This window comes from Hyalella azteca, unplaced genomic scaffold (genome assembly GCF_000764305.2).
Source record: "Hyalella azteca isolate HAZT.00-mixed unplaced genomic scaffold, Hazt_2.0.2 contig2483, whole genome shotgun sequence".
Classification (NCBI taxonomy): Eukaryota; Metazoa; Arthropoda; class Malacostraca; order Amphipoda; family Hyalellidae; genus Hyalella; species Hyalella azteca.
Window position 1 is genome coordinate 487654 of NW_025932756.1, and position 13510 is coordinate 501163.

The following is a 13510-nucleotide window of genomic DNA, read 5'->3' on the forward strand; positions in this document are numbered from 1 at the left end:
AAAATTAAACAATGAGCGAGTAAATATAATCAAAACGGGAATGATGTCCATGCGACAACATTTCTTATCGCTTCGAGTCACCGATATGTGGAACAGCCTCCCTGATAGCATCGTTGACGCTCCGAGTATGAACATCTTCAAAAACAGACTATATAGACGAAGCTATGCAGGAGCACATGTTCAGTCTTAAAATGAATAGCAAATTACGGGCCAGGCAATAAGTCCAGCAGCTATCTCAATCAATCGTCAGCTATGGAAAGATCGGGTTCCAAAGGCCGGATCCCTTGTGAATCAAGTCACGAAAAATTCAAGAATCGGCAACAGGCCATGGGCCTATTTCTTCACCGCCGACACTTCTTTTCTATTCTTCTCCTTCTACAAAGCATTTAGTACACTAATTAAACTTCAGTTGACAGAATGATTTAAAATTCGTTGAATATTCAAAGGTTAACATCGAATTGTGTCTGCTGCTATGCCCCAAAATTTATTCTGAAGTAAAGCATTTCAAACGTTCATGTCAGGTACGTGGATCGAAGAAATTCAATCAGGAAAAGAATATTTATTAATCGATGCAAAACATAAATAATAAATAAAAATTGAATTTTTAATATACATTTTCAATTAAAAACAATTTATTGTTCTCGAAGTCCTCAAAGTACAGATGTTCCTTTTTTATTGTAATTTGTAGTCTGAGATTATTCTGTTTGATGGTCAATGTTCTCAAGAACCATTTCTAAAAGAGATAAAATTTGTTTCCCAACAGTAAATTCGACGCACTTCAATCATTAGTTTTGGGCATCGCCATTTTCTTCCAGGAAGTCAAGATTTCAGAGCTATAATTTTATGGCTACTTTATCTCATGATGTTTTGTATTTTAATTTTTATTTTTTAAATTGACAAGGGTTTATTGTTCACAGTACATTCAATATACAATTACGTTGTTAAAGTAATTAGTTAATGAAAACTGCTTTAAAGGCTGGAAACTTGAACCTCTTGTATTCTCAACAATTGCTTTCAAGTTTTATCCTTTTCTATGATAGTGATAAAATACTTTTCGAATTGAAGTACATATTGTGATCAAAGGAATTCGATTTTTACTTCCATTCTTCCACGTGACAATAATTTCCTCAGCGCTACGTCAATGCCGCATAAGTCATGATGATCAGCACGATCATCACGAACTGTAATAAAATGGTACTTTCAGTGCAAAAAATATCTGGTAAAGTGTTAAGGATAGCATGTTAAAGTGATATAGATGACCAACTGAATTGATAATTATCTTCAAAACTGAAGAAAAACATCTAATGCACAGTAATTAAAAATCCTAAATAGAACAGGATAAATCTAGACTAATGCTGAAAAGAAGATCTGAATAACATAAATGAAGTCGATTTTTTACAGCAAAATTCCCACAAATCTCACAATTTGGATCAGTATATTATTTTATTAAGAAATATTCTCACAAATTAAGCCAGTTCTTAACATGCCTCAAAATTCTTACAATGTTAGCCTGAAATTATTTTATTATCGACGGAGTTTTAAATGTTTCTCTGGAGTCTGATGGATAAGACTGAGGGAGTATCCCGTTGCTGGACTGTGGCGGGACCAGAGACTGGGTTAGGCAGCGCCGCGCCGCGATGTCGAAGAGGTGTTTCGTCATCCCCTCTGGAGGCCGTCGATTTGGAGTTGAACTTGGAGTTCTCGCGCTCCTGGAGCGGTAAGGGAGTGGCGGTCTCCTGAATTGGGATGGCAAGAGAACGAAGCTTTGAAGATAATATAACCATTAGATTTCAAATATGACAAAACATATTAATAGTTTGTACACAAAACAAATTATACTAAACAACCTAAACTGACTATCTGAACGTTAAACTGACCTGGGATTGATACCGATTTTTTTTGGACGCTGGATCAGATCCGCTGCCTTCTTGGCTTGGATTCGGGATCCTAGATGACTGCTGATCTGTTTTTTCTTTTGATTTTAATTGGAATTTACTGCTGCTGATGGGGGAGGATTCGACATTTTGTTTCATATTTTCGGTTGCGGGAGGGTGATTTGAATCTATTTTCAAAGTAGTTTGGGGCGTTTCATCCTGATTTTTGACAGTCGTAGTTTCCAGTTGTCCAGACTGAGAACTTACTGCGTTAAATAATTCTTGTTGTAGGGTCTGAAGTGCCGAGTTGGTTAACGGATTTGATGGAATATTAGGAAGTTGGAGACCAGCAGTTTGAAGTGGACTTTGTGCGTTGAAAAAAGGATTGGTGAATTCATTTGAGAAAGAATTAGATGGAAGATACATTGATTGAAAATACGATTCAAGATTCGGCTGCATAAGTGATTGCAAGTTTGGTTCGAGAAAGGAATTGGACAGCAATTGAGAAGAGGCAGATTGTCTACTAAGAGCATTTTGTTGGAGCAAACTTATCCCATAGATTTTTTGCAAAGTATCCAGAAACTCTTGAGCAGAATCCGGGCCGTTCGTTTCATCTCGTCCTTGCTTTGTTTTATTCAAAATCCCGTTGATTGACACGAGACCAGTAAGCGGTGTAAAGAGGTACACACCTTGACCGGGTTGACCTAATCCTCTAGTTTTATTCAACACATTAAAGAATGGGGATGATGAGGTTATCGATGGATAAAGGTCAATCAGATTCTGTAAGCCTGGGATAATATCATTAAAGGTTACTCCATTCAGTGACGGGAAAAATGGGAATATTCCTCCGGTATTTAAACCCCCAAGTCCACCTAAACCCCTAAGTCCTAAACCTCCAAAACCCGGAAGTCCACTTAAGCCACCTAATCCGGGTAAAGTTGCTAAAGAAGGCAGGAAATTGTTTGATAGACCATTTAGCGGCTGAAATATGTTTGAAGGCATGGCTGGATTAATCTTGGAGTGCGCCGATTCACCCATTGGGAATTGCATTTCTAAGTTTTCTCCTTCAGCGTCTCGTCTTCCAGCATGCGCCTTCAGCGGAAGTAGATTACTTTTTCCTTTTCCATTATCGTATATAATCATAGGAAACAAAAACCGCTCTTGCCTGTCATTGGACGTTTTAGCATCCTTGCTTCCAACTTTAGCTTCATTTGGAATCCTTTCTATTGGTGCTCCTAAGATCACCGTAGCGCTCAGTAGCTGGAGGAGTATCGCCTGTGAAAACAAGAAGGTGTAAACTTAATACAGAACATCAAAAAACGAAGACATGCCAGCATTACGAATATCTCTTATATGAATATCAATCATGAACACAAGCAGGGTTGAACGTGCACTTGAATAATACATGAGATCGCAATTATATAAGGCTTATTTCGTTTAGGATCTAGCGTATAAAATAACCTCTCGATGTTGTTCACATGCATGGAAAGGCTAAACATATAACAGAATATTCCTTTAGATTAGAGGAAAGTGGGACGTTTCGATAACATCTCATCTCACCGAAAAATTATTAGACTTTGCACAGTATCACTTTAAAAGTATATTAAAAATGAGCACTCAAGCTTTGCTCAAAATCAGTTGATTGGCGGTTTTATTGGGAAAGTTTTCTGCATACATTTTGATAATCCATTTAAAAAAGGCAAAGCAAAATGGATTTATCTTAATTTTCATGTTTTAAACTCAGCTTCACCCTAAAATGGTATTGTATGCGCAGTATTGTATCGAGTTAGGTAATATTAACAAAATCAACGGATATGTACGTAACAAAATCAACAGCTGTAACCATAACGCACCTGAAGCATCATCCTTCCTGGTCGAGTTTAGTTCCAAAAATGACGGCTTTGTTGTCCACAAACCAAATCCTCAATGATATACAATAGATTCGCGGTGCCCCAAATACCGTTAGTCGTTCGTTGTACATTGAATACAAATCAATAACTTGTGCACGCGTTGCCTCTCTTGCTCAACTTTTTACAGCCTCCTGTTATGTTAGAAGATAACACTGATTACACTATTCCATGACGAGTACTGAATTTAATCGCATAGCCCAGTTCCATCAAAGAGGGAATTTTATTATAATTGTATTGACCGTTTTGGTTCATAACAGAATTAATTTCTAGCTAAGAGATCATTAAACTACGCATATATTTGGTGAAAAAGAAACTTAATCATTATTGCACCAATTATTGACTTGCTTTCTAAACTAACGTACTATAAAACAGCTTTGATGCCAAATGACATCAACGACATCCGTCCCCGCCACGGCACGACCGTAAAGGTTCCGCTATGATCAATATCCCGAAACGGAGGTGGGTACCGTCGGGCGGGACATGTCGCGGTTGCATTCACGCGAACTTTTTCGATAAATAAGAACTTGAGCGCCGGCTGAACCGAGTAAACATCGAGGTGCCTTTAGCTTTAGCATAATTTAATGCAAATACGCCGTAAGAAACATCAGGTCGGCAGTTCCAAATCGATGCGTTTTCTTATGTGTATATCATGGAAGTTAGAAATGAACTGATTCGAAAGCAGGCTCTACCAAAATTGTGAACCCGTTACAACATAATACTTTATTTAGATAAGTAATAGATATTTTTCGGTTTAGTTGTCCGTGAGAATCACAAACAGCTAGCTGTCAGATGTTTCCTTTGTAACGTGCTTCCCTTTTTTGAGGATGTTGAAACCTTTGGCAAACAAAATCGTTTGTTGTAATCTAACATTCTTTTTCTTGTTTATTTCTACGATCGATTGAACACTTTTTCACCCAACGCGCGCATCAATTGAGTTATGAACCAGGTACAATATTTCTTGATATTTTTGATTGAATATTTTTTCAATTTGTCAATAAGTTAATGCATTCCTTCATTGTATTTCTTCGTTAAAACTTCTACTAGAAATTGTAGCTAAAGAAGAAATTCGAGCTTCTGTCAGCGATCTGCGGCTGACATGCAAATGACACTCTATTGTCACCCGTCTTTTCCGTCTCAGTCGTGGCTGCAAGAAAAGACAGAGAAAGGAGATATCGTTCTTTCTAGTGCAGTTATGCTTTTCTTTCGCTAAAGGTACAACGAACTTTCAATTTCCTCACATTTTTGCTCGTTAAGGTACTTCTTAATATGTGAATTTGAGAAGTTTTTGCTCGTTACGGTTCTTCTCTATGCACTATCATATATTAATTACACATTACACTTTTCAATATACTATTATGTATGAACTACGCTTTACACTTCTCAAAACATTTTTAGGAATTAACTGAACTTCACTCTTCCAGTACGGTACTATGAGTTATTTACGCACCACACTTCTCAGTACACTACTGCAAGTATTAACTACATACCACACATTCAAATGCACTGCTAAGTGCCAAATGTATTGCATGCATTCAACGTACCTGAGTGGTCGATGAAATAAAGAAGTTAGCCCGTAGATGTAGCAGCACGGAGGGTCAAAGCGATTAGCTCAAGCACCATTTGTTTGCCGAGGCGGACAGTCGCATTTGGGAAGGCGAATCAATCCGCGACTTCCATTATAGGATGACCCTCTTTTGTGCTCTGTGGGATGCTATAGAAACATCACCATGTCCCTCACCAGCGATGTCCTTAGATCAAAAGCAGCACTAGGATGTCAAAACTTGTTAGGATGATACTGAGTTCGATGAGGATCCTAAGTTTAAAGATGATCATACGTTAAAATATTGGAACTCACGATGGTGTTGTTCACTGATGGAAAGACTTAAGGGCTTTCATAGTCTTATGTCCTACTTCCATGACCTTTCTGTATGACATTTGGTTAAAAATTAGGAATAAATTTCATTTAGGTAGATGAAGTTTACTCTAAAATAGCCTCTAATCGTCTACTCCTGTAATGGCAATCAATTAATCGGAACCCGAGCGGGATCACTCAGACATTTTTAGAGCCGGTCAAGAACTCATGTTTATGTATGGCACTAAAGGATCGCTAGAATAACTCTTTTCTTAATTCGGCTGTGGATCTTCTAAAGTAAACTCTAATCGGCCTCGCTGATGAATACAAATTATGACAAGAATTAGAAATGTGTAAATCAAAACGAAATTGGAAGCCCGCATGATTTCCAGTGTTACTGAAATAAAATATGTAACGATCCCGTTATAAATTGAAACCATTCTCGACCGTCCAAACGTAGAGCAATGTACTCTGATAGAATAACGGTTACTGAAGAGGTGCGTGATGTGCATCATTTGGTAGCCGACCTACAATTGTGTGAAGATTTCCTGACCTGGAATTTTGTACGGCAGAGACGTGCTGCTCATGCAGCTGAGCCTGATGCTTCAGCGGTTGGTGTGACAATTATTATTGACAATCGCTCACCCACATTATACACTGACCCATTTCAGACGGTAACATTTTTTACATAGACAAATGTTTAGGCATTTACTAAATCCCTAAATGAATACGAGTTGAACGGTAAATGTGCAATTTTAAAATAGTTCAAATAACTCAATGTTCAAATTCAATGAAATAATTACTCTACCACATGATGAACGATAACGAAGAATTAACTGATCGCTGATTAATCTCAAATTACTACTGCGCACTTGTGACGACATACTTCGACATAGTTTGAAAACATGAAAGCAATTGTCATCATTTCAGCATTCAAATTCATTCAAATCACTAAATTGTTCGCCTCAAGCATGCAGTTGAGCTCAAAAACTTTACTGGTTCAAGTGCAGTAGCCTCCAAATGAGCTCTTGAATCTTGCTGCTTTATTCTTTTCTGTATTATTTTCAAAAATTACGCCTGAATTGAAATGAAGATTTGCATGATTGCCGCTTTTGAGCTTGTTCTTGTTACGTGAAAGATGTTATTTGCTGCGACGCCGACAAGCGTTGGCTGCATGACGAGTGACATCGGTCGTGGACTGGGCGGAGGAGTCCTTACCTCTTTTGATGCACGTTGCATATTTCGATCTCAAACTCCGCACACTTTTGCTGCTATTAATTACATATTGGGGATTATTATTATTGAGATCATTGATATGGAGAAATTCTAACTTTTTTTGAGCTGTTTGCGATTCCGAGTCTTTCAAATAAACAAATGTCTGCGCGGCCGCAGATCCGACGGCGAAGCTTTCCAAACTACTGTTATTGCTCGTAGGACTTGATGACCGAATAACAGGCCTGAGAATTGTGAAATTGCGCGTGAGGCAGTAGAGCCAATACTAATTCAGATCAGAACCGAGTTATTTTGATATTTAATAAAAATTCTGACTAGATTATTCCAACGTTGCCAACACTCTCTGCACTGCGGTTTGTTCAGAGATACAATTCTTCATCGTCGATTGTAACGCCAGAGGCCAGAATTCTCTGCATTTCATGTCTTTCGTGATTCCAGTTTCTATGACCATTTTCAGCATACATGTTCCGTAAGTATACCTAAGGCCTGGGCGTGAGGGTCGTGTGGACGAGTAATGCTAACACTACTATAAGGCATGGGCGTGAGGGTCGTATGGCCGAGTAATGCTAACACTTGATATTCCGGATTCCGGACCCGCACTCCCAGCACACCTGCTCATTACGATTGTGATGATATTCCGTACCCGCACTCCCAGCATACCGGCTCATCACGATTGTGATGATATTCTGCAAATTGGTGCAATGGAAGACGTGGCCTCTCGAAGGCTTTGCGAATCCTGATCACCATTCCGGAACGGGGCACAATCTCCATCCATTTTAATCGCACGCACTTCAAAGCTCGCGGTTCTTTTCAGAAGTGCAGAGGCCGCCTCGGCTCAGATTGGATGTACATTACATATCGCCTATGATTTTAGGCCTACAAAGTGACGTGGCTTAGCTTGCAAAGTGACGCTGATGTTGTGTAGAGAAATCCTAAAGCTTTCCTCGATTCCTGCCGAATGCAGGAATAATTTTAAATGCGTCTGCAATTCCAGGCGCTTTCATCCTGTCGTTGTTTGTATTTTATCTAGGATCATGTTAGTCATAGTGAATCCGAGCAATGATTGCTACATTTTCTGTTAAGATCATTTGAGTTAAAATAATTTCAAATGTAATGTTGTGCGAATTGAGAGGACTTGTAATTCCAGCTTGAATGAAAAAGTTAAGATATTTTCTATTGTACCTAGTTTAAATTCGTCAAGTTTGATCATTGTTCGAAACTTCTACACGAAAAATTATCCGTTTATATCGTTGCTAAAATAACGCCAGAAATTAATAATTCAGAGTGAAGCTCTATTAAGCCAACATAGATAATAAATATTCAAAATAGCATTCATGCAGCATCAAAATTTATCGATTCGTAATTTTAACTTTATATTAGAATAAATTTTCCCAAAGCTATTGGAATCAAACATGAGCACCAAACACAGAGTAACCTCAGTCTAATTCGTGTTTGACGTGAAGAACAAAATTTAATTGTAAACTGAAAACTTGTCGTGAACAAAATAAAATTGTATTCGATACCTCCATGTGACGACTCGGGTTTGTATCTTTATATTTCTGGTATCGATTGCTCGAGGGCCCAGCAATACAATTAGATGAGCATTTCCGCCCAGTGCTTTCCTAGAGATTACGGCCTCGGTAGCGCGGTGTTGCCCGACTGCCAGAGGTTTCCCCCAACATCTATGTTGCGATGTTGTGTGGCAGCGCAGTGTTGCCAGACTGCCGGTCAAGCTGGAGGTTCCCCCAACATCTATGTTGCGATGTTGTGTGGCAGCGCAGTGTTGCCAGACTGCCGGTCAAGCTGGAGGTTCCCCCAACATCTATGTTGCGATGTTGTGTGGCAGCGCAGTGTTGCCAGACTGCCGGTCAAGCTGGAGGTTCCCCCAACATCTATGTTGCGATGTTGTGTGGCAGCGCAGTGTTGCCAGACTGCCGGTCAAGCTGGAGGTTCCCCCAACATCTATGTTGCGATGTTGTGTGGCAGCGCAGTGTTGCCAGACTGCCGGTCAAGCTGGAGGTTCCCCCAACATCTATGTTGCGATGTTGTGTGGCAGCGCAGTGTTGCCAGACTGCCGGTCAAGCTGGAGGTTCCCCCAACATCTATGTTGCGATGTTGTGTGGCAGCGCAGTGTTGCCAGACTGCCGGTCAAGCTGGAGGTTCCCCCAACATCTATGTTGCGATGTTGTGTGGCAGCGCAGTGTTGCCAGACTGCCGGTCAAGCTGGAGGTTCCCCCAACATCTATGTTGCGATGTTGTGTGGCAGCGCAGTGTTGCCAGACTGCCGGTCAAGCTGGAGGTTCCCCCAACATCTATGTTGCGATGTTGTGTGGCAGCGCAGTGTTGCCAGACTGCCGGTCAAGCTGGAGGTTCCCCCAACATCTATGTTGCGATGTTGTGTGGCAGCGCAGTGTTGCCAGACTGCCGGTCAAGCTGGAGGTTCCCCCAACATCTATGTTGCGATGTTGTGTGGCAGCGCAGTGTTGCCAGACTGCCGGTCAAGCTGGAGGTTCCCCCAACATCTATGTTGCGATGTTGTGTGGCAGCGCAGTGTTGCCAGACTGCCGGTCAAGCTGGAGGTTCCCCCAACATCTATGTTGCGATGTTGTGTGGCAGCGCAGTGTTGCCAGACTGCCGGTCAAGCTGGAGGTTCCCCCAACATCTATGTTGCGATGTTGTGTGGCAGCGCAGTGTTGCCAGACTGCCGGTCAAGCTGGAGGTTCCCCCAACATCTATGTTGCGATGTTGTGTGGCAGCGCAGTGTTGCCAGACTGCCGGTCAAGCTNCTCTACTCCCCCAGCGCTCGCTCTACTCCCCCAGCGCTCGCTCTACTCCCCCAGCCTCGCTCTACTCCCCTGCGCTCGCTCTACTCCCCTGCGCTCGCTCTACTCCCCCAGCGCTCGTTCTACTCCCCTGCGCTCGCTCTACTCCCCCAGCGCTCGCTCTACTCCCCCAGCCTCTGTGTCCCATTCACCTTCATTCTTTATTATTCTTTTAATGTCATTCTGCTAGGGAAGAACCGCAAAGTTCATAGATAAAACAAATTAATTTCCTATAGATATTACCATTCAAATATCATACCTCGTATTTAATCTTCCAAATAACGGCATATTCTTGTCAAGTCCGTCCGTGGCACGAGACCTGCCCAATCACCGCACATCTCAGGCGCGCCAATTACTCCACGCGCACAATAATGCCTCCTTCATTAGCGCCCCACGCGCCCGGCAGCCCCAGGCTGGGGTCTCGTCTTTCCCTTCATAGGAGGATGCTCTACGTCTTCGACTTTAATATACTCGTATTTTAATGCTAGTATTAAATTCATAGTATTTGATATCCCGGCCAGACGGGGAAGGTTCTACCTACGACACGCAGAAGACCTTTAATATACTCGTATTTTAATGCTAGTATTAAATTCATAGTATTGCTATAGGGCCGGTCTGCCCCTTCCAAGATAGATGCTCTAAGTCATCGACTTTAAAATATTTTAATAAACGAGTAGTATTGAATGTTATACGAATAGTATTAAATTATTGTTTATTAGCATGAGGGCATGGCATTTGATTTTTACGAATGTGATTCTAATAAATTAGACGAAGCATCTTCCTCAAGCGGCCGAGTGGTAGCCAGCGTCTCTAAAGAGTCGCTTGAATTTAACACACTTAACAAATTCAACAAAAGTCTTCATGATTTGATAAGGGCAGCAGTGATCTGGTATCTCAGGTATTATGTGTTACGAGTAATTTTGTGTTTTTAAAATGTAATAAATGCTATGATTGTTCGCAAAAATAATTATGACTGGGTTAAAGAACTAAATATTATAGAGAATTAAATACTTGAATTTGATACAGTTAAATTTCTTCGAAAACTCACATTATCAGTCACATTCCTTACATTAGAGGAATGACTGGATGGTATTAATTTAATATGCATTTTATCCATAATGACTCGTATCTTACCGTAAATCCTAAGACTATTCGGCTATTACTGAGGTTTATATAGGAATATTTCAGAGCTCTACTTATTGATAGAACTATTGATGGCCTTCATTATTTATTGGCTCTTAAAAAACATGATTTTTTTTCGTTTATGGACAGGCACACAATCTTGTGACTGGTGAGGTGTAAACTCTAGAGGAGCAGAATAAAACGTAGGAGAAGCGACGTAGCATGCATTATATTTACTGATATGTTAAATCGGTTACATAGTTAGAATTAAAAAACGATTGGAATGCAATCATTTACAGATAAGCCGAATATAGAAAATATCAAAACTTTTGAACTGGGACGATGTTCAAAATTGATTCATATCGTCCACCGATTGATAAATATCGTTTATAATGAAAGTTACTGAAAGTTGTTGGTCATCGGTGGCATCAATTCTTACTGATTTGAAATTGTACCAAGTATACGTTCCTATCATATAAATTAAAACGAAAATATATTTGGGGCAATAGGATTTAAAATATATTTTCAGAATTCTTTATGTAAGCAAGAGTGCGTTAGGCCGATCTGACAACGTGAGAAGACTCGTGTCGTAGTATGTATAGAGCGAAATGAACAATCTCCATATCATCGAAGCATTCATTTCCATCAAAGAAACATAAATAAAAATTCGTGAATAACGTTTAATATGGAACATTTAACTCAATCTAATTACAAAAACACGAACCAGACTGCACGAAAGTTATTTTTTATACATTTATGAAGGAATTTTTCATCTTATGCACAGCCTAAGATACAGCGAACTTGTCTAATATCTACATCGCAAAGACACGAGCACTTTCAATACACTTGAAGCTCCCTAAATGATATTACTCAAGTTTCTAGAAACAGTCAATAGTTTCCCAGTCATGAAATATATTGCCTATTTTCTTCTCAGTCTACCCTAGAAATTATACATACTTGTATAATTTTTAGGAAATACGACGCGATATTAGTGAAACGTGAAGAGCTGTTCCTAAAGTAGGAAATAATATCTGAACATATTAATAAGGTGTTAAAGAATACAAATAATTCCATTAAATAAACAATGAGCAACTTTAGATACAATGAGCCCTATAATGATTTCTTAGAAATAACTATTGAAACTTCCAAATTACGTGAAAGAAACGTTAAAAAACTGTGTTACCTAATGTCTGTTTAGCGCCGAGAACAAGACGATTAATATATGATGCTAATTGGCTAGCATACCCTATAAATAGATTTCCAAATGGTTATAGTTAATTCATAAATATATACACAATCATGCATTATGCACCGTATGATATGGTTACGCGTGTGATTATAAATACCTAGACATATGACAAGCATGAGCAATTGTTTTGCGAGGAATGCCAATGACCGTTAATTCTTACAATCAACTATCACCAGATGGAATATATATATAGAAGCTGTCTGGTAATCGAATTATGTTTTTAAAATATGATAAACTTTCAATGAATTTGTCTCTAGAAACGCTAGCTGAAAGCTAGAGCGATTCATCCATCGAATCTGCGAGATGCAGTAGAATTTATAATCGATTTGATACTAAATCGGCGTGGTGCCGACGCCATGAGGAAGCCAAACACTTTTCTATTCTTCATTCCAACAATGATTCGCAAAGTACAGATTACATTTTGCAAGTTTCCTACACCCCATATTAAATATTGACTCGGACATGCCTCTGAAAATAGCAACAGAAGCAATAGCAACAATTCGTAACCATGGGGTCGTGGTCTGGAGCTGCTGCCAGCGATGCTCGAGAAGATGGATGGGAAGGAAGATTGTCGCGTGGGGATGGCGTTGCTGCGTATTTTGCCAGCGTTGTTGAAGAGGCCCATTTGGTTGAGGTTGAGGCCTCCCTTCCTGTACACGTCCTGACGCTTGTGATCGTCCAGCGTGTAGAGTGTAGAGTCGCGGTCAAGGTTGGGGACGCGTTCTGGTCCCGTCGTCTCATCGTAGTCGAGGGGCTGCGAGGGCCCTGTATGAAAGTTGACCAAAGATTTTATTCTCAGGAATAGTTAATCAAAAATATTTATCATTCAGGTATATGTCTGACAAATCCTAAGTGGAGTTGCTTCCGTGATATAGTGAGATTAATCATATGCAAATAATTTTGAAAATTTAGGTAATCTTACTGGTAGTTGGGTATCGATGCTTTTCAAGCTTGTTTTGATTTTTTCCCACTCGCACTTTAGAAATGTAAAATAATATAATCGAAAAGAAAGTTCATACTCACCTCCTGTTACATCTGTCGTGCCTTTCAAAGCTTTCTCGGAACGCGGAATTTCGATCTCTGTAAAATGATACTTTATTTTGATTTAATTTTCTGTGATATGTATCGAAGATATTTGAAACGTTCAAAAAGTTTAATCTTGAAAGTAAATTTCAATATAGTACAAGACGTTTTTACTCATCACAATCTATATTGTTTCTTCACTATTATAAGCAATAAAAATAGAAAATTGCTTTTTAAACAAAACGTAAGAAAGATTTAACGACATGGACAGTAATTTAATTAACGATAATGTCCAACAAAACAAGATGCACACTTACAATGTGATAGTTGATATAAGATAACTTAAGGTTTTTTGTAACAAAAATGGGTTTATTTTCTTGCAGACGCATTCAATAGTACATAATATCAACTTAATGATGGCACAC

At 39.5% G+C, this 13510-nt stretch overlaps 2 protein-coding genes across 2 annotated transcripts in view; both read right to left on the minus strand.

The window, feature by feature from the left end:
• Positions 1-612: 612 nt before the first annotated feature.
• LOC108671293 lies at positions 613-3767 on the minus strand. The gene is made up of 3 exons (XM_018158801.2): positions 3728-3767; positions 1878-3149; positions 613-1736 (listed from the first exon to the last, which is right to left on the minus strand). Exons 1-3 carry the CDS (start codon positions 3737-3739, stop codon positions 1539-1541), a joined length of 1482 nt encoding a protein of 493 aa, XP_018014290.1. The 5' UTR covers positions 3740-3767; the 3' UTR covers positions 613-1538.
• A 6026-nt stretch (positions 3768-9793) lies between these two features.
• LOC108671257 (protein amalgam-like) overlaps positions 9794-13510 on the minus strand; it is a 36827-nt gene continuing 33110 nt past the window's right edge. The window contains exons 7-9 of the mRNA XM_047885597.1: positions 13086-13142; positions 12481-12827; positions 9794-9874 (exon numbers count right to left, since the gene is read on the minus strand). Of these exons, the coding sequence (XP_047741553.1) occupies positions 9794-9874; positions 12481-12827; positions 13086-13142 (485 nt within the window). The remainder of the gene's footprint in view (positions 9875-12480; positions 12828-13085; positions 13143-13510) is intronic.

What these genes read in the sequence shown, in the direction of transcription:
- LOC108671293 (XM_018158801.2), bottom strand. An exon ending in AAAATCGGTATCAATCCCAG is followed by an intron (nt 1,737 to 1,877) that starts GTCAGTTTAACG and finishes ATCCCAATTCAG; the next exon opens with GAGACCGCCACTCCCTTACC.